General features: G+C 34.6%; 1 protein-coding gene across 1 annotated transcript; it reads right to left on the bottom strand.

Annotated features, from left to right (window-relative positions):
- Positions 1-14,964: 14,964 nt before the first annotated feature.
- LOC110028935 (homeobox-leucine zipper protein HOX21-like) lies at positions 14,965-16,776 on the bottom strand. The gene is made up of 2 exons (XM_020731006.1): positions 16,055-16,776; positions 14,965-15,635 (listed from the first exon to the last, which is right to left on the bottom strand). Exons 1-2 carry the CDS (start codon positions 16,544-16,546, stop codon positions 15,216-15,218), a joined length of 912 nt encoding a protein of 303 aa, XP_020586665.1. The 5' UTR covers positions 16,547-16,776; the 3' UTR covers positions 14,965-15,215.
- Between the last annotated feature and the right edge of the window lie 4,729 nt (positions 16,777-21,505).

Here is a 21,505-nt window from a genome sequence, read left to right as displayed (position 1 = left end):
CAAATTGCCTACATCCACGGAGTTGCAGAGGATTTTACTAATTGGGGAATTTACACCGTTTGAACACAATAATAATTGTAGGAGAAAGTCTCACTTTCTCACTCTCTTCTTTTCTCTACACCGAGATACACCGAAGAGCACACCTTGCGATTCTACTGATTCGTATCCTTCAGCCCGTAAGTCTTCTTCCCCGTGCTTTGCGATACTTCCTTCACCAGCAAACCAACGCAGAACAGAGGAAGAATGAGGGAGAGCCGAATCTTGCTTTTCTTTACACTTGAAGTTCTATCCAAGAAGCCAAGAAAAGAAAAAAAAACCATTCCAGCATATTACGTGAAGAGAAAATAAAACCACTTAAATATAACCACCTGCAAGTTGCACTTTTTATCAAATGTAACTTCCTTTCCTTCTTTAATGGTGGCGGGACCCACCTTCCTTAGGCACAAGCAAATAGGCGGGAGTAGTTACAGAAATGGCAAAAAAAAGCATATATATTTATTATATTATAAATGGGCTCCACACTCAACAACCAAAGCCTATTCTTTTCAACAAGATTATCATTTCAGCCTTATGCAATCTCATACTAAAATTTCAGACTCGAAAGCATTATTTCCCTTATCACAGCGCATCTCTTATATTTCCCTTTTTTTCCACTCATAAAGCTTTTATAATGGCTATTTCTTCTCAAATGGAACGTGAATTTTATCATCAGGCTGTAAAATTTCAACACTAGTTGTTGTGAAAAACAACGGCAATAAAGCGAAAAATCATATCAAAAAAATTTCACAAAAATAGAAAAGCACATCGGAAACACACAAATTTATGTGGTTTGACAAATTGCCTACGTTCACGGAATTGCAAAGGATTTTATTAGCTTGAGGAATTACACCTGTCGATCACCTCGAAGATTACAGTAAATCACTCTTTCTCTCTCCTCTCCTCCTCTCCTCCTCTCCTCCTCTCTCTCTCTCTACGCGAGAGTTTCAAACCGAAGCACATCTGAAGAAGAACATGGAAAGCTACCAATGTCGAAGAAGAATAACAAGGAGAGCTAGCATGCCTATTTATTAATTTCATCATGTCATTAGACCAATTAAGGAATTAATTAAATAATTAATGAAGCTCATTAATTATTACTTTTTCTCTTTCGTGGCAAATCATAGAAAAATTAAGAACAATTAATTTAGCAATTACTTTCGAGTATCAAATCTAATTTGTTGTCAAATATGAGAAAATGTGAATTTGAGCAGTGGACCGATTTCCAAATTCACAACAAATCTTCCATTTGGAGACTAGTACATTGGCCGCATCAACTACTAGTTGCGTCGCTTTTTCTTCAAACGTGATTCCTCCACATCTGCAACTCAAAGCCCCGGTTTTCATGCCAGAAGACCAGCTGAAGTCGAGCACAACTTCAATTTCTTAAGAGTAACACCCTTAGTTGACATATCTTCATCAACATACCTCAGTACATCCAAGCTCTTTCCTGGGTTACTCTTGTTTCTGCTTACAACTATCACTGCATGGGCAATATCCTTTCTTTTGCTGAAAGCCCATTTCAACAAGTCTAGTCTGTACCTCTTACTGTCATCAATCGCAGTCTTCACCAGGTACAGACGCTTGTTGTGCAATGCCTTCTTCCATGGTGGAAATTTTGTCAGCTCCTAAGTTTGATTCCCTGACAGAGAATCCATCTTTTCTGATCACTTTCTCAGTAACGAAAGATGAATATTCTTCCCATAGAGGTAGTCCTCTAACTGCATCCTTCAATAACCAGAATGTGTGTCATTAAGCTTCTCGATCCCCGATGCCATCACATCATCTCTGGCCATCGCTTTTCCTCAGATTTGAACCTGAGCTCTAATACCAATTATTGTGAAAAATGATGACAATAAAACGAAAAACCAGAATGAGAAAAATTCACAAACATAAAAGCACAGCGAAAATACATAGATTTACGTGGTTCAACAAATTGCATACGTCTACGGAGCTGCAAAAGATTTTATTAGCTTGATGAATTACACATGTCGATAACCAATGCCGAAGAAGGATAACAAATGGAACTAGCATGTCTATTTATTAATTTCATCATACCATCAGACTCATTAAGGAATTATTCAAATAATTAATGAAGCCCAATAATTATTTCATTTTCTCTTCTACAGCAAATCATAGAAGAAATTATGAACAATTAATTTAGTAATTAATTTCGAGAATCAAATCTAATTTGCGTCTAAACATGAGAAAATGTCAATTTGAACAGTGAACTAGTTTTCATATTCGCAACACTAGCATCAAGCTATGTAGCTTAAACTTGAAGTCGTGTAATTTAATGAAACATGGAGGGTTATTAACCTACCACCTTGAAAGCATTCTATTGATTGTAAGTGAATTTATACGATCAAATATAGATCTAATGGATCTGGTGACCGTTATAAATTCAATTAATTACAAAAATGGTTTAATTAATTAGAAGGTACTGATTTCATATATAATTTTTCACCCGTTGTTAAACTTGTTTCTATAAAAGTTATGTTAGATTAGACTACAGATCAAAAATGATATTTAACTCATTTAGATGTATTAATGCGCTTTTAAATAAAAATTTAATTGAAAAAGTATAAATAGATCTTACCCTAGGCTATGTCCAAAAGAAAAAAAAAATCTTAAATCTAAAAGAAAATTATTATGTAAATTGCATAAATTCATTTATAGCTTGAAACGGGCTTCACAATAATATTATTACAAATTTTCTAATGCCTAGATAAAGTTTGCTCTTGTTTAATCAAAATCTAACTATTCTTTATTTACAAAAGGAATCGTAACATCGATCCTTCGTTGTCTTGATTGTATATGTTGATGATATAGTCATCAAAAGTTTCTCAATTAATCTCATTGAATAACTGAAATCATTTCTACACACAATTCAAGTTTGAAGACCTTGGAAAGCTTAAAATGTTTCCTTTGTATTGGGGTTACTCGCCCATTTTATGGAATTGTTTCGTGACAGGGTCAATATGCAATACAACCTCTTAAAGATACTAGTATTTTAGCCTCTAAACTAGCTTCTATTCCAGTGAATCCGAGAAATCATCTTAATGCCACTACTGGTGAAGTTACTTCAGATGCCTCTCAATACATATTACTCGTAAGTCATTTATTTTATCTCACATTATCCATACCATAGATTATATTTATGTTTCCTAAACTCAACCAACATTTGGCTGCACCACGAATATCTCACATGCAAGCAACTCATCCTTTACGTGAAATCTAAACCCGAACAAGGCTTATTCTTTAATTCTGATTGATCATTTCAGCTTATGCTTTCTCTAATGTCGATTGGGTTACATGTGTAGATTCAAGAAGGTCTACAACTAAATTTTGTATATTCAATAGTGAATCATTAATATCTCGAAAAGCAATAAAGAAAATCTACAATCTCTCATTCTTTTGATAAAGTAAAGCACCGTGTCATCACAACAACTATAAGTGAATTGATTAGGATACACTAATTAATACTAAACATTTGTATTTTAATTTCTACTTCAACATTTTTATTCTATGATAACAAAGCAACAACGCACATTTCTTCATATCCTGCTTTCCATGAATGAACAAAACACATATGAAATAGATTGTCATTTTATTCATATTAAAGTTACTACTGGGGCATTTGTCAAGCTTATGCGTGTTCGTCCTCAACACCAGTTGGTAGATATTTTCACCAAAGTCTTACATGATGATTTTTTGTTCTTATTAACGTCCAAAAAGATCATTTAAGATATTTATTGTCCAGTTTAAGGGAGAGTGTTAGATATTATTTAACTGTTAGTTGATAGTTTAATATTTATGCTATAGTTTGTTACACCTAAGGTTCTTTTTTATTTTCAAGTTATATATAAATATATATATAAATATATATATATATATATAATTATTTTTTCAACTATACTTATTTAAAAAAAAAAAATTAAATTTTATAAGAACTAAAATTTGATTATAATAATTTATGGTGTGTGTGAGTGTGTATATATATATTCTATTTAATTAAAAAAAAAGTATTAGCTGAAAAAAGACGAATCTTGAGCTGGATTAGAGTGGTGGAGCTTGATCAGTAACACATGGCTTCTTCTTCTTCCTGTTATAAATAAATATTTCAATATTTGAACAGGCCCTATACCTAACTGCTCAACCATGATAATTAAACCAAAAGCATGTGCTATTTTGGTTTAATTAACTCCAAAGCAATCTCCATCTCCGATATGTTACAGATATTAATTACGCAATAATAAGCTGACTTGATACTCTTAACCATGTGATGAAGATCCCTAATTAGTATTTTAAAAATGCCGCAAAATTGCCCCCACTCCCCGTAATTAAATAATTTGGCCCATAGCATCATTTGTTTGTTTTGCAGAGGTCGTCGCATAGTGTCAGATTGTCAATACTGTTTTGTGCTTGCAATCTTGCAGGATGGTCCCCTCCCCTCCCCTCCTTTACGTTAATCTCTTAACCTGCTAATTTTTTACAAAAAGTAGATTCGAGAGTTACATCATCTTGGCCGTGGGGGTTTAATTGAAATTTTGATCTTATGATTCTATTATTTAGATATTTATAATAATTTGCTTATGGTAGCTTAAGCATAACAGTGATAATTTGGACATAAATGGAGATCCCAGCTTGTATTAATTAACTATGGAAGTTTTATTTACATCATCACATGAGCTTCTCTTTCTATCTCTATTTGCACTCACTTCGCTGTACAAATATATATATATCGTTCAGTCAATAAAATAATTTGAGTGAAAAAGGACAAGTTAGACTTCTGCCCTCAGTTGAAAAATTAAAAAAAAAAAAAAGTTGGGTATTAGACAAAAGAATTGATTGTCAATATTACATAAATTTATGTACGTAAAGCACACAGAAAAGATAGTGCATAATAAAGAATAGAGATATAAAAAAAAAGAGAGCTAACAGTAATAAACAATAAAACAACTCCTCTATTTTCTAAAATAATGTTCATATTTATAGAAGAGTAGATAGAATGTAAAGAAATTACATTTATGTCTCTATTTTAATAGGAGTTGTATGGTACATTCTAGATATTTTACAAATATCAGTTTATTACTTGACTGCTCTCTAACTGGGTCGACTCAGCTTGTTTGGCCTCGACTCGGTAAGGTCGGTCTGGTCAGCTAAGTTGGAGCTGCTGCTCAGCTAATCTCAATTGGATTTGGGTCGACACGACTGATTGATTGTCTAAGCATTTCCAATCAGTTGATTTAATATTGTTGTTAACCCTCAATCTCTAGATAGGCAGCTATCAGTGTAGCAAGACTAGACTATCGAGCAAATAGTAAGTTGCCATAAACCAATAGGTAGTTCGCTCCTCAAAGAGGGGAACATGTAGGTTAACAATGAGATTAAGTTGTATTGTCAATTCTTGATCCCTGATGATGAGCATCAAAAGTGTCTATGGGTTGATTGTCGATATTAAGAATTTGAATCTTTTCTCGAGTCGAATCTGCCGGAAGGTATGTTGATGCATTCGGTCGGTTTTTCTTGTAGTGGTTAGATCGAATGTTTATCTTTTTTGCTTTAGTCCGATTAATTTAGATTTAGAACATCCGATCATTCTTTTTAATCCTTCTCCTAGCTCAGTAGGCATTCGATTTTGACTCGGACAACTAAATTCGATCAAATAAATAGGACTCCTACTCTTCTATCGGTGGGTCTTTTTTTGTCGTACTTTCTTTCTTCTGAACTGTTAAATCATCTCAAGATCATGCTGGCATGTGTTCGATGTACAAAAGCATATTTTTTTTATATGTTTAAATCACAAAATTGTTATGAATTTATAAAAAATCCTGTATAATCAAATTTAGTATTTATACGGAAGTTATATGAAACTATATATTTACTTAAAAATTTGTTCTCGCCTAAATTTATTGTTGGTGGAATTCTTATTTATCATTATAGACTTTTTTTTTTAATTATTGAAAAAAGTTGATCAAATTAATCTTTATAATGTTTAAATAAAGTGTAGTAAATTAACTCTCCATTTTGATAATGCAGTAGATGATAATAATAATAATAATATAGAACAAATTTAATAGCCACAAGCCGACTTGACAGTATGAATAGTGCTTCGATCGTTTATATTACATGCATGCAGCTCTATGATTGCGGTATGTTGTATCTGTTGACTATCATTAGCTCAAAGAAAGCCTCCTGGCGATTATTGCTCTCCAAATATTGAATGATTAACTAAAACTACTTAACTCATCAATTTTGTAGGCTATTATCTTTAATGTATTTGACATGCCATTAGTGAATTTTGTGATTTAACATGAATCTTGAGGTGTTTGGCATGAATCTTAGAATATTTTATAGCAAGAAACATTCAAACACAAATTAAAAATTATTTAGGACTCAAATTTCAACAAATTTATAGTTAAATTGGCCGGCTCAATAAGACAAATCAAATAATACCAAAATTGATTCAATTTGAGCCAAATCAAACCCTCATCAAGTCATTAAACCACTTTTGGAAGCTTTGGGTGTGTAATTGGAGGGTCAAATGGATTCTAAATCAATCCTGAATTAAGCCATTAATCAAAATTTATAGAGGATGTCACTCCTATAATATTTAAATAGAGCCCTACTCAATATGTGAAGGGAGATCAAGATGGAGACCTGGTCTTCGAGAAAGAAGAGGAGAAGGAGTCGAATCCGAGAGCCATTCGGGATTAGAAGACCATGTGACCACTCCCATGACAACCGACTTCCGTCAAACACCGTTCTTCGGTCGTCTTCAACCACCGTCGGTCGCCTCCTGTTTGTCTCCATTGGTGGATCTTGTGGAGTAACAACATACTAGCAATAATTCATCGTCTCAATCCAACTTGTGAAATTTGTTGAATGGCCACCAGACACAATACTTGCAATAATTCATCGTCTCACTCCAACACCCACTGTTCTAATGGAGAGTCATTTAGCCAAGGACGTCAAGCCTTTGCATCTTCCCACCATGGATGATGTTATCCTGCTATCAAAAGGCACTTCGGGTCCCTCTCTGGAGGTTAGAGTGAGTGGGATGGAGGAGTCTCAGAAAGAGATTCTGTAGCTCTTACGTCAAGCTTGACAAACAATGCCACACAACTAATTGGAACTTAATTACCACAAGTTCAACAACTAACTGGAAACAACCCACTTGAGTATACTCATAACATAAGATTATCATGATAATGAAATTTAATTGAAATTTCTCAGGAGGCACTGTACACATATTCAACAAGCTTGTCTTGATATTTGTGGAAAATTCAAAGCAAATAGAAAGACTATCATAGTTTTGTCCCATCTTTCAAGAATTCACCAAAATAAGAAAGAATCATTTAAGAATTGCTTCTGCATATTCTCTAGTAAATCTCATCATATTCTAGTCGTGAATCTTGCATCACAAAGGGAATTTTTTCTTGGAAAGCTCCACTGGGGACATTCCTTTCTACTCATTATTGATGTGGGAGACATATCACTCTTACACTGACCTCGTTCATCGTGGAGAAGCTCAAATCACTAAAGACGAGTCCATCGATGTGCATAAGTAGTAATTTGAGTGATTTGCGAGCATGCATAAAACTAATTCTAGGAACATTAATCAAACCTCAGAAAGAAGGAAGTCTGAACAATTAGGCAATCATGATCTTTCTGTTTTGTCTGTAAACCAACAACATTGGCCTCAACTAGAGAAGGAGTATACGGTGCTCAATATTTCACATGTTAACATTCTGTTGACCACCAGGGATGAAGAAACGATTAAGTGAATTTATTCTTTAAAACCAACTCGGATAATCGGGAGCTATTGTGTCACTTGCATTAGAGTTGTGGTCACGTCACCGAGTCATGTAATCATTTCAAGAAAGAGATTGCAAGACTGATTTGATTAGGATATATAGTTCAGTTTGTTTAAAAATAAACTCACCCGTACAGATAACACTCCCACTAAGGAGCAACAAACATAATAGCAATACCATGGGAGTCACCAAATATTTGAAAAAAATTAAACAATTGATGAATGTCTATTACTATCTAGTCAAGTCCTGAACACCTCACTTCAAGAAGAACCAATACAAAAGAGATCATGTATTAAGCCCATCATCTTTGATGACTCTAACCTGGAGTAAACAGGAGTTTCTCTCGAAGACCCTCTCATCATCAGGATAGGAATTGTTGAGCCTTGTTACACATTGAAGAGGATTTTGATTGACAATAACATCTTTTTTTACTCAACCTCCCTCAACCTGGGCTGACATGGGAGAAACTTTAGCTTGCATTTGAGCCATTATATGAGTTTGATTATCAATTACTTAGGGTCAATGGAACAATCAGTCTTTCTATCATAATGAGAAAAAATTCTCAATAGGAGACTCACTCCTTTCAATTCATCATTGTAAAATCAGAATAAACATATAATGTCATCTTTGGAAGACTCTTCCAATCCATCTTCAACATTGTCACTTATATGACACACCTCAAGCTAATGTTCCCAATCACATTCGAGATTGGTGTTGTGTGGGAGGAGTAATGAATAACAAAATCATATTACCTCAAACAAGCATAGCTATGTTCATCAATGACACTTATGCTAACAAACATTGTTCTTCGAGATGAAAACATATCCCAATGAGCTTCTCTTGTGGAAGACCTGATCCTTGTTCTACTCTTAAGTGAACATTCCTCGCGAATGGTGTAACTCAATTCCCTACTCTCTAATCAGCAAACATCATAATATGTAGATCTTCTCTAAAGAAACCAAGACATCTTTGCTTGGATCCCAATAGATATGATTGGAGTTGACCTAGAGTAATCATCCATTCCTTAAAGGTGGACCTAAGATTTATGCCAGTAATCCAAAAGAAACAAAATTTTGTAATAGGCCTGCAAGCAGTCGAACAAGAAGCCAATAAGTTTCTGAAAGCGAGATTCAAATGAGAAGTACACCGCCCTCATGTTGTTGGCTAATGCCTTAATATTAAAGAAAGCTAGCAATGCTTGAAAGATGTGTGTTGACTACATCGACCTTAATAGGGCCTACATGAAGGATAGTTTTCCCTTCTATTGTATAGATCAGCTTATTAATGTCATGTTAGGGCATAAAATGCTTAGATTATTCTTGGATGCAAGCTCATGGTAAATCTAAATAAAGATGGATCTGAAGGACAAGGAGGTCACCTCATTCCAAATAGATAAAGGCTTGTACTAATACCAAATCATGCTATTTGGATTACAAAATACAGGCACAACCTACCAATGCCTCTTAAAAAAGTTGTTCAAAGATCTCATTGAGCATTCTATGTAGGTGCATGTCGATGACATGCTTTTGTAAAGCCTAGAAGTGTCCCAAATTATCTCTCATATGAAGGAATGTTTTTGAATCGTTCATTGTTACGACATGCGCCCTAACTCATCCCAGTGCACTTTGAGGTCATAGTAGCAAAATTCATAAAGTTCATGGTTTCTCATTATGGAATCGAATAAAATCCTAAGAAGATCAAAGCACTCAAGAATATGGTGCCCCAAGGAATGTCAAGAAAGTGCAACACTTGAATGGATGTATAGCTACCCTGTCCAGTTTCTTGGCTCTCTATGATGATAGGTACCGACAGTTATTCAAGATACCGTGAGGCTCTCGAAGCACCGACATCTAGTTGATCGATGAATATCAATCCACTTTTGAGCAAATCAAGACATACTTAGCCTCATTGCCCCTTCTTTTAAAACATTTCCAAGGAGACACATTGTATATATACCTCGATATTTCACCTCAAGAGTAGGATTGTTCATTATTCAATTTTGAGCAAGCTGGGCTGGCTCAAAATTGGCTAAAAAAATTTGATCCAATTTTTTTTCTCATAGCTAAGCTCATTTATTTTGATAATATTTCGATCTGAGCCAAAATTTTAATAAATTTTCAAATGATTAACAATCTCAGAGTTAAATTTGCTAAATCAACAACCCTATCATCATTAGGGCTATCAATGATCCAATTTCGAGTCGAGTTGGGACCAGCTTGAAATTGACTAAAAAAAAATTTGATCCAAAATTTGAGCTCTAAGCTCGACTTGCTTATTTCAATCCTATCTTGATTTGAGCCAAAATTTGAATCAATTTTTGAAAAAATAACATTCTTCGAGCAAAATTCGCAACCCTACGCAGACGATAAGTTGTCCTATTGAGGAAGAAAAAGATGGTTCAACCACCTATCTATTATACTAAGAAGATTTTCTCTAACACAGAGAGTCACTACCCATTGACAGACAAGACTATGTTAGCCCTAGTGTTTTCAACATAAAGGCTACATCCATGCTTCCAGGTTCATGTTATTGTTGTATACATGTAGCTCATGCTATGGGTTATTTTATAAAGAGCTGAAGCATTCGAGATGTTAATCAATTAGTTGGTGAAATTGAGAGATTTTTAAATTCAATATCTACCAAGATTAGAGAAAACTAAAGCTAAATCAATCTCACAAAGAGCCACTATAATATCAAATGCATTATTAAATTCAAACTCAAAATAATTATTCTATGTCAATAATGATGTGGCCCAATTCCTTTGCCCATGTGGTTTGGCCAGCAAACTTCACAGAAGAAGCTGTTATGACCAAAGTCTTCTAATCAGGTGGTTTGGCCAATAGGCACCATCAAATGGTTTAATTATTAGGCTCCGAATTAAAATCGTCATGGTTGTAACCTGTATGTTTCCAATGACAGTCAACTTTTTTAAGTATTGAATCATAGGGTATATTTGATAGAGCACAAAGCCCTTTGTAAGTTAATATCAACTTAGATTAGTCCCCTTAAACAAACATTCACTATAGGTCTATATGGTCTGCTTGGACAAAGTAACCTATGACTGATGATAATGATCCTTCTGTCAGGTTGGATCGACTACATCCGTACTAAGTAAACTAGGGTCTCTGATAACTTGGGATGATGAAACTATATAATCTTGATCGAGTTCATCATCGTTTCTTCCACCATCCGTGTTTAATCTAACGATGACAATTTAATTTTTTTTTTTATCTATTGTAATCGTGTGCAGAGTCTTAATGCTTAGTGTCTAATGACTAACCTTAATTGAAGGTGCTCTCCTGTTATCAGGAGGGATAATTATTCATAGAAGCTTGTGCCTATGTGAAATATTGGATCTCAGATTTTAAAGTCCTCACAAAAATGAGGAAGAAAACTCTTTGTAGCCTGATACACCTAAAACATATAGAGTTTTTAGACACATTTTTATACCTATTTTTAGATATTGCGCTTTAATGGAAGGTATTTGTGTGTTTTTCTTCAGGTACAAGTAAAAAAGGTGAAACATGCTAAAAAGAGTGAAAAATGATCAAATTTGGAGCAAAAAGGTGAAAATTGTGCTAAAGTGTTTTGGTGCCTAAACGTCAGATTCTATGTTTAAGCGCCGGTGAAACAGAGAAGGCCATTCCTAAGCGCCAGAGGCCCCGTGCTTAAGCGCTAGAGGCGGTTATTTGGCGGTTTACTTCATTTTCGAAATTTTTAAGGGATATTTGAGGCACTTATTTGCTAAAAAGGGTGATTATGACCACTATAAACGAAAATATGATTAAAAGACTTATGAAAGGAGACATCATTTGGAGAATACATTAAATTGAGATACATTTTGAAGAGTTATCAAGACACCTCTTGAAGATTTATAAAAGAAGGAAGTTGAGACTTTTTGAAGTGTGCTTGAAAGTTTTGAAAGTGTTGGAAAGGGGGAGTTTTGAGAGATAGTTATTGAGAGATTTTTAGGCACCACAAATTTACTATATCCTTTTTGTTTTTAATTTTGATGTGAGAGTCTAGAGTGTTGTAAAAGAGAAGAGATTCGAAAGAACTTCAAGAGTTTGGTGGAAGATTTGAGATAAGTTTTTATCTTTGTTTTTAAACTACTTTTGGTTTTAATCGAGACTTTTTGTTAGTTTGACAATGATTTCTACTTTTAAACTAAAGTGTGGATTTGTTATCTCCATGATTTCTGAGTAGTTTTCCTTATCTTTCTCCTTAAAATGATAAGTAATTAAATTTTGAATGGAAGTTGTGGAGAGTATTGATCTTTAATGTTGGAAGAAGTTGTGAAGATTTAAATCCATGTACTTTATTTACTTCTTGATTTAGCCTATCTAGATGTTAAAATTTGTTGTGAGAACATGTAAGAACCAAGTTGGTAATGTCTTAGTCAACAATTGGAAAGAATCATATGAGGTTGTATGAATGAGAATGTAATTCATATGATTTAGTGCAAATAAATAGAAAAATAAACTTTGAAGGGTGTAGAGTTAGAGGACTTTAAAGTGACAGGTTAAAGCCCCCAACTTGGTTTATTGTTTTAGGTTCTGATAAGAGATGTTAGCCCCCAGGTGAAGGGAATCGAGGGAACTCTAGAGTGAGAGCTGGTATCTTCTTCCTTGCCTAGCCAGTCTTCAGAACTATTTAAACTTTAAATTAACCAATGTTCTTTATAACATCTCTTGTAAGGGTAAAAAATATTATTGCTCATATTTGACACAACACAATTTGCATACTTCCACAACAGAATTCCTATACTTATTATTGATTCATGAAAAGGAGAAATATTTTTTCATATCAAGTGCTTTTCTTCTACATACACTCAAGTTATCTATAAAAGTTTTACTGTTTTGTCAAAATATCAAAAATATAAAAAAAGAGCTGAATTGTACTTATTGAGAAAATATCTATAGTTTAAGTAATTGTCTTTTTAAAAATAGAAAGTTTGTGCATATTACATATTTTTCCTGTGGGTTTGATATTATTTTTCCTGTGGGTTTTTTCCTGTGGGTTTGATATTCAAGTCTTAATTAAAAAAGTTTTATATTACATGATAACGATACATATATTTGCGTAGTATCTCAATGTGAAAAAGATCATTAAAGTCATTGTTATACTGTTGCATATAGACAGTCGGGATCATAGCCTTCTGAAAATTTGACTCTAAACTTAACACAAGCTCTCAATGAGATTCCAGCAGCATTTCAAGTTTTCGGAGCCCACAATCTTGAAGAGAATGTAGAATATAAAGAAAGTTGTTGATCTTTTCCTATATCATATCTATAAGCAATCAAAACAAGGATTGTTGGGACAATATAGAAAAAACAAGATAAAATAATGTGACTGCTTCTTCTTAATTAGATGCAAAAAAGAAAAAAAATTGACGGCATAAATATATATGCATTATAGTTTTCTATTGAGATCGAATAATGTGATTTAGATCATAATAATGGCTATCACTAGCAGTGGGCTATGGAAGGAAAGTGCAATCGACAAGACGATGATCACATGCAGTTGCAATCGTTGGCACTAGCAGTGGTGCTGACAATATGTGTAGGTGTTGTTGGCAGTGATGGTGGTTGATCGATGATTGTGGCTAACAATTGAGATTGTTGGCAGTGGAGGCTTGGCAACATTTATTGATTTTAAAAATATTCAAAGCAACTAAAATTATTTTGATTGAAGAAAGTTTAAAAAAAGCTGAAAAACAAACATATTAATATTTTAAATAAAAATTAAATTGATGACAAATATATTCTGTTTTTTTTTTTTTTAATTTTGATTAAAGCTTCCTCTATAGAAATGCAAGGCGCTTGTAAAAAACCTATAAGACAAATATATACATATATTCCAAGTTAGGCTTGGCATTAGAGCCCCGAATCCTGGACCCTGTCTCAGGCTGGCAAGTTGTTAGGATTTAATGCTGGCTCCATACATTGTCAAAGATGATTACTCATTTATCACTTGTAAAAAATAATAGATTTCGTACGAATTTCTTTTACTATGTATCTGTGAATTATGATTGGAGTAAGGATTACTAATTTTACTAACCAGATAAGTAAGCTTGTCAAAATAACAGAAAACATATTTTAGATTTAATCTAGCTAGTTAAATTCAACATAATCTTCGTTTGTAAAATCAATAGGTAAGGACTGTGCAGCTGTTACTTACAAATTAGAACAAATTTCATGAGATACTTCAGTTGAGCAGATATAATGATATGAACAATTGAACTAATTAGTTCCATTGTAACTCAATTCGTTAATATTTAAAAGAACAGGCAGAATAAGAATTATTTAATTAGTTGCATGTTAACTATTCCAAATTATTAAAGCCTGCTACGCCTAATTGGTCTGTCAAAATAAGCTCATTATATATTCCTATTAATATCCACCTTCAGTGCTTCATTATAAACAGAGCATCAACAAGAAAGCAACTACGAGTTTACGGATCTGAAACAGCAGTCTGGAGATGACGCCATGATCTCAAGTGGGCATCTTTCACAGTCAACCATATTACTCATATATTAGTGCAGAAACATCAGATAATTTATTTCCACTACTGAAATATTTTAATTTCTTACTTTTAAAAAAAAGTTAGGTTTGACTAATGAGCATTTGATCCACAGACAACTCGCTTGACACGGACTGCCCAACAGATTGCATAAGATAAGCTCAAGGAAATTTCCAGCAAAGTGGCGAGAACCCAATAAAAAAGCTGCATGGAAATTTATAAAACTAGCAATCTTCCATTTTAAAAGTCTAATTAAAGCTTACTTTATAGAAAAAGATCAGAGGTTCAAATTACACATATAATACCTTTTATGCTCAACTTTCCCTTGTAAGAAAAAGTTGCTGCGGTAGCCATAATTAACCGCTGCAGAAACATTTATTTGTAGTGTGGGCCAAAAATGAGGAATATACCAAGTTCCTCATGCTTATTTGGTGAACAACATATAGATAGTTAAACATATTGGAACATAATCACTGAGAGAGAGAGAGAGAGGGACTTATAATTACTTCAATGGCTATATAATTAATTAAGCATGCTTCATTAATAAAAGAAAGTCCACTATCAAAATCTCTATGACAAAAATATGAAAAAAAACTCGCATAACAATTAATTATTTTACATCTAGAGTACCAATATGCAATGAAGTGAAAATACGTTGGGAGGGAAAGGAGAATATACCAACATATTTTGCACTACTTAATTTTTCTCAGTGAGCTTTTTATGCACTCAGCTCCAACCTCAAATTCAAACAGGTACTCTTCTTCAATTACTCCCACAAAGCAAAGCATATCTATATAAATAAATATATATAAATATTTATATGTGCAAAAGCATGGATCAATGGAGATTATGATGATCGGGCCAGGGCCAGTAGGCATTTTGATCGTCCATTCCACAGAGCAAGTTGCCGAAGTTTTCATCAGAGACCAGGGCGCCGTGCTCTATCTTGGTACAGTGGAGATGATCAGGTCTTGATGAGGTTGGGAGAAGGTGGGCGATCACCGGCGGTCGGATGACGGAGAAGAATGGTATGCTCTGTATGGGATGATTTACGTGCGGGTTCTCTGAGACCACTGTGGCAGCGGTGGCGGTGGCGGCGGAGGCGGAGGCGGAGGCAGCCATCGCAGCTGTGGTTGACGTTCTTGAAATGTCCAAGTTTATCTCTGAGCTATTCTCGCTTCTGTTGCTGCAGGATCCCTCCGTTTCCTTATTCAGATTTATCAGTTCAGGTGCATCCCTCCCTTTAAGAGCCTGGATCTGCATGTTATAAATATCAACCAAATCACTCCAATATATAAACATTCAAACATTAATAATTCTGTATTACAACTACCGATATTGATAAATCTGAAGACTTTTATCTGGAAGCTTAAAATTCATCTAATATAAACAAAAGAACAGAAATTTTTTCTTGAAAGTTGGAAATTGGAAGTGACAAAGTTAATTAATCATCAGCCAGCTATAAAAAAGAAGTTATTAATAAAATGTTCATGATAAGGCCAATCATTAAAACAGAGCCAACCAATAAACTTTATCAAAAGACTCAAAAGCATGATGGATTGATTCTGCAGCAACTACTCTCTCATCAATTTAAGGACAAATCTTCCTCAAAAGACTCACTCAACTGAGAGCAATTATTAATCATCAAAGTAATAAATATAAATATAAGCATTCACCTCAGCCAGTAGTTTCTTGTTGTGAGCCTGGAGGACATCATTATCTGCCTTGATGGCATCAAATTGTCTCTTGAGCAAATCATAATCCTTCTCAAGCTGCTTTGTCTTCCATCTAGCTCTCCTGTTCTGAAACCAGATCGCAATTTGTCTAGGCTGAAGACCAAGAGCCCTGGCCAGATGCATCTTCCTCTCAGGCTCCAATTTGTTCCCAAGCTCAAAATTCTTCTCTAGTGTCCTCACCTGCTCCACGTTGAGCCTCCTCTTCTTCTCCCCTGCCTGCAAGCAGTCATCGGACAGCTCCTCCTCCCCTTCCCCGCAAGCCTCCACAATCCCCTGCATCCCTCTGGAAGAAAAGTCTTGAGGATTAAGGGGAGGGACTGGAAGGTGGTCGTGGTCGGAATTGGTACTCTGCATCTGGAGAATGAAGCTTGGTGGGAAGAAGGGAGAGGAAGAAGATAAGCCACTGCAGGAGGTCATGTGCATGATCTTCATCAACAAGCATGGGTGGGAATTGGGCACAAGCTGGTCTTCTGCTCTATTTCTGCCGTGCTGACATTAGCGAAAGCGAAGCCAAGCGAAACGAAGGACTACTTTGGCTTGTGAAAAAGCCTGTAAGGTCTTGGAAAGTTGGAGAAAAAAGTGGTGGGCTAAAAGCCTAAAAGACAGCGAGAGAGAGAGAGAAAGGGAGAAGTAAAGAAAGGTAAATAAGAGGCACTGATACATAAGGAGAAGGAGACGGAGATTTTATCTCTTTTATCATTTACTTATTTATTTATTTATTTATTTATGAAGGACTTGTCAGAATTTCTTCTACGTACGTTGCTTCAATTAGACATTTAGGTTTTGTGTTTAGGCTTCAAATAAACATTAGATTATAAGCCAAAAATGATTAAAGAAATGGACATGCCACGAAATAGCACATTTTGTGGTCCTTCCGCTCATCCACGGTCTGATGGATCCCATGTGCGCTATTTAGTATTTACAAAGCTGGTTTCCAACGTGGGACCTACTCTTCTAATTAATTAATCTCACCACAATATTATTTTGTATCTAACCTACTTTTATATTTTATTTTCTGATAAAAATTATGCAAGTATTTTTATTTTTTATCAAAATAACGTATAATTGCATCTTTAATTAATTATATTTAAGGATTAATGTACTGAATTTTCAACTGTTCACCTTTTAATTACTTTATGATATCAGGGAGATGTAAACTAATTATTAAGTAATATTGTTTGAATTATGTATGTTTATTCAATCTGATAACTAAATTTATAATCATTATTTTTTTTAAATGAGTATAATTAAAAAATATATTATATTTATTCATATGAAAATAAAAGAAAGTCATGCCATTCTAACGAAAGTAAACATGCCCGTTTCATTAATTACTTATGCCTAAATAAAGTAAATCTTTCGTAACATTAAAATAAAAAAGATGTATTCTTCTTCTTAATTTGGCTCCTCAGAGTTAGGTAACGATGACATATATAAAAGTTGATTTTGGTTGATAACTAATATTCCATCATGTAATTAATACGACCAATTCCTAGCGCACAGTCAAAGTCGTTGTTAGATCTCTCTCTCTCTCTTCTGATGAGTGAGCTTTGACCCCTGTTAAACTCTTCAAGATTAAAATTCTTTTTTTTTTTAATTTCATACTCGTCGTCTATTTGTTACGTAAATATATATTTATATATATATATAGTTTAGATGGGTCCAACTTTTTCATAAAATATATATAAAAAAGGATTGCTTGCAGATCGAGTAAATAAGCAATAATATTAATATAAATGTTTTTAAAAAGACATTAGTTATATATATGGTGGCAATGGAGTTATATATAAATATATGTGTGCTGATATTTTCTTTGGGGGGAGAGAGAGAAAGAAAGAGAGATTGGGGGGAAAGAATCTAATAAGGGGCTGATCATGCATGGGTCCAGTGGTTAGCAGAAGCTGCTACCTAACCCACAAACAACCAACGTGGGTTCATCTGCATTTTTTCTCTCTTCCACACACATACACACACACACATACACACACACACACACTCTCTCTCTCTCTCTCCCTTCCTCACTTATCTCCCTCTCCACCCATTTCTGGCTAAACCCTAACCCTAAAACCTTGCCCCTACGCTAACTCAAAACCAAAATCCCTCCCCGTCTCTCTCCCTATTTTGTCTTCTTCTCTTTGTATTTATTTACCCAAAAATTCCATCTACACGTTGAAACACATACCTTTTTCTCTGTCTCTGATTAAGCTTATGATGACATATCACATCTGTCTAATTTATCAAAACTTGCATTTGAAACCTTGCATGATCAATTAAAAAGTTCAGAACTCGTCTTAATTAGTTATTTTAATTTCCATTTGATTAAACATCCCTGCCAACCGGCAAGTTAATGATAGAATTCTTATTAAGTGGAAGTTTCCATCTCAATTTCTTTTTTTATTTCATTTAAATAACATTCAATAATTCACAAGCATCCACAAAATTGTTGTTTTCAATTTTTATAAGAAAAAAAAAACTTTCTTATTGTGGCATGTTGGAAGATTCACAACAATAGAATAATAAATTAGTGTACAGAGTTGTACTAAAATCAACTGCACAAATAGATAATAGAGAATTAATATGTGATACTATGAGTTTTAAGTGAAAAGCCCCAGAAAGAAAAAAAACCATGGCAACTAGCTCTGTTGAATTAATTCACAATGAAATTGTGCAAACATAGGTCCACTCTTCTCATGAATTAGAAAAGATGAAATTATAGAAGTACGATAGTGGTCAAGCTTTAAAAACCGTATATAAGATACAACAAATATAGTTATTGATAGTTGTAATAGCATTGATTTGCTGTAGAGATTGTAGTTGAAAGACGTAGTAGTAGTTAGTCATATGGTCCGTTGTTGGTGGTTTTAGTAATGTCAGTTCGCCAAAAAAATCATAGTGGAGATAAGTAATAGTATTAGTTGACCACAAAGGCTATAACAGAAGGATGTAATAATATCATTTGACCACATAGGAGTAGTAGAGAACTAAACTAGTGCCCGTAGGCCACAATAATCGGGATTTGGAGCTGCATTGTTGTGAGCCACGTAAGTCGTAGTTGATCACAAAATTCGTAATGGTAAGTTGTGATAGCGTCGGTAGGTCATAGAGGTCAGAATTGGGAGTTGCAATAATGTCTATAAGTCAACGAGATCAGAGTTAGGAGCAGCAAGAGTTGTGAGTCACATATGTCGTAGTTGTTCTCATAGGACATAGAGGGGTTAGATACAATTACTTTCGTAGGCCACAGAGACTGAACTTTGGAGCTGCAACAGCATCTGTAAGCCACAGAGCCAGAGTTTGGACTTGCAAGAGTTGTGATTCATGTAGGTTGTTGTTGTTCAAATGGTCATAGTGGTGGTTTGTAATGACAATAATCAACCACGTAGGCCGTAATAAGGAGCTTAACGTTCGTTGGCCACAAAGACTTCCATGAGCGGTGAGCCACATAGGCAATAATTGGTCACATAAGTCATAGTGGTGAGTTGAATATCAATGGTAGATCATAAAGGTCAAAGTTGGGAGTTGTGATAACTTTTGTAGGTCCTAAAAGCTGGTGTTGGAAATTGCATTTGCTGTGAGCCACGCAAGTTGTAGTTGTTCACAAAAGACGTAGGGTGAGTTACAATAACTTTTCTAAGCTAAAGAGGTTGAAGTTGGAACCTGCAATAATTTCTGTAAGCCACGGAGATCAAAGTTGGGAGTTGCATGAGCTGTGAGCCTTGTTGGTAATAATTGGTCACATAGTTTGTAATTGTGAGCTACAATAATGTATGTAGGTCACAGAGACTATAATTGATAGCTATGTGAGTTGTGAGTCATGTAAATCATAGTTGGTCATATATGTCATAGTGGATAACTATAATAACATCAATAGATCATAGAGGTCAAAGTTCAGAGCTGTAATAATATTTGTAGACCATAAAGAGGAGTTGGGAGCTACGTGAACTTTGAGCCTTATATGTCGTAGTTGGTCAGATATGTTGTAGTTGTGAGCTACAATAACATCCATAGGCTACAAAGGTCAGAGTTGGGAACTCAATGAGTTGTGAGCCACATAGGTCTTAATTAAAAACATTGGGTGTAATAAGGAACATTGAGCATTTTCCTTTTGATTTCTATCATCTACTTAGGCTTCCATTTTCTGTTGGGCTGTGCTCTTTCCTTTCTAATGCAAGTGCTCAGGAGTTTTGTTCTAGTTGGTTTTGGGAACAGGGTGTATCGAGCCATTTTCTTATGATCTCTGTCATCTGCTTGGGCTTCTTTTTTGTTTGGGCAATGCTCTTTCTTTTCCACTGCAGGTGTTCTGGGACTATGTTTCGAGCAGGTTTTGGGAGCAGGTTCAAGGTCACTGGAGCGGTTCTCTTAAGATTTTTTGGACTCGTCAAGTTTTTTTTTTTCTTTTTGGGTATGCATATTGTTGGGTATATGACCTTTTTGGTCTTTATTTTATTTTTTTGGTATACATGTATCGCTGATGAGAACCCCTTTTTGGAGTGCATCATGTATTTTCTTTATTTTTTAGTTTTTGGGATCCTCTCAAAACCTTTTTTTGTATCCATCCTTTTGATTAACACTTAGGGAGTCGAATAATGCTCCTTACCCTAATAAAAAAAAAGAAACATTAAGCCACCAAGTTCATATACAAAAGTTGCAATGAGAGAACTTCAGAAGTTTAGGAAAAGTCATCGTAACTAGAGTATGATGACCGTAAGACGTTGTCATTGGGAGGTATTACTGGATCTTTAATACAAAATAATTCATTACCCCTGTATTGGTGGTAAGTTGGTGCACTATATTTAGGATGTATCGTTACATCATATTTGGGTGGTGTTTTTATATCATTTTTTTAGTGTGTCGTTAAATAATAATGTACATCATAACTCAACAAGATGTTTTATCACAACATGCATCGTTACTCTGAAAGATCCACCAATGGCAACGAGCAGGGGCGACCAACAATAGTCAATAATAGTGGAGAGCGATGGTTGATGGTGGCCGACAACTTGGGGAGCAAAAATTGTTCGTCGGGGCTTTGGTCAAGATCAACAATGGAATTTGACACCTTTTGGTCCAGCTCTACGTCTAAGTCTTCCTCCCTCCATAAAGGGAGGGTAGGGCTCTATGTATAGATTTTGGGAAAGGCATCCCCTATAAATAAGGAAGGAATTCAGACTACTCCATCAAATGACATAGATAAATTCTTTTAATAAGGCATTGTTTTATGCACATTTAAGTGTCTTAATGATGTTAGAATTGAGTGATCTTAACCTCTTTAGATATATTTCCTCGAGACACTCGATTTAACTATAATCTTGAAAGATTTGGAGGTCATTTAAAGCTTCAATTCACCAATCAAAGTTTCCAAAGGGGTTTAACGACATGAACCAGGCTTAA

This window comes from Phalaenopsis equestris, unplaced genomic scaffold, assembly GCF_001263595.1.
Source record: "Phalaenopsis equestris unplaced genomic scaffold, ASM126359v1 Scaffold000540, whole genome shotgun sequence".
Taxonomy (NCBI): Eukaryota; Viridiplantae; Streptophyta; class Magnoliopsida; order Asparagales; family Orchidaceae; genus Phalaenopsis; species Phalaenopsis equestris.
Note: the sequence above shows the minus strand (reverse complement) of the source record. Positions and strands in the feature narration are given on the sequence as shown.

Bases quoted from the DNA above. Each gene is read 5' to 3' on its own strand.
- LOC110028935 (XM_020731006.1), bottom strand. From the start codon at position 16,546: ATGAAGATCATGCACATGACCTCCTGCAGTGGCTTATCTTCTTCCTCT. The intron at 15,636-16,054 runs GTGAATGCTTAT...TATAACATGCAG, and splicing joins ACAAGAAACTACTGGCTGAG to ATCCAGGCTCTTAAAGGGAG.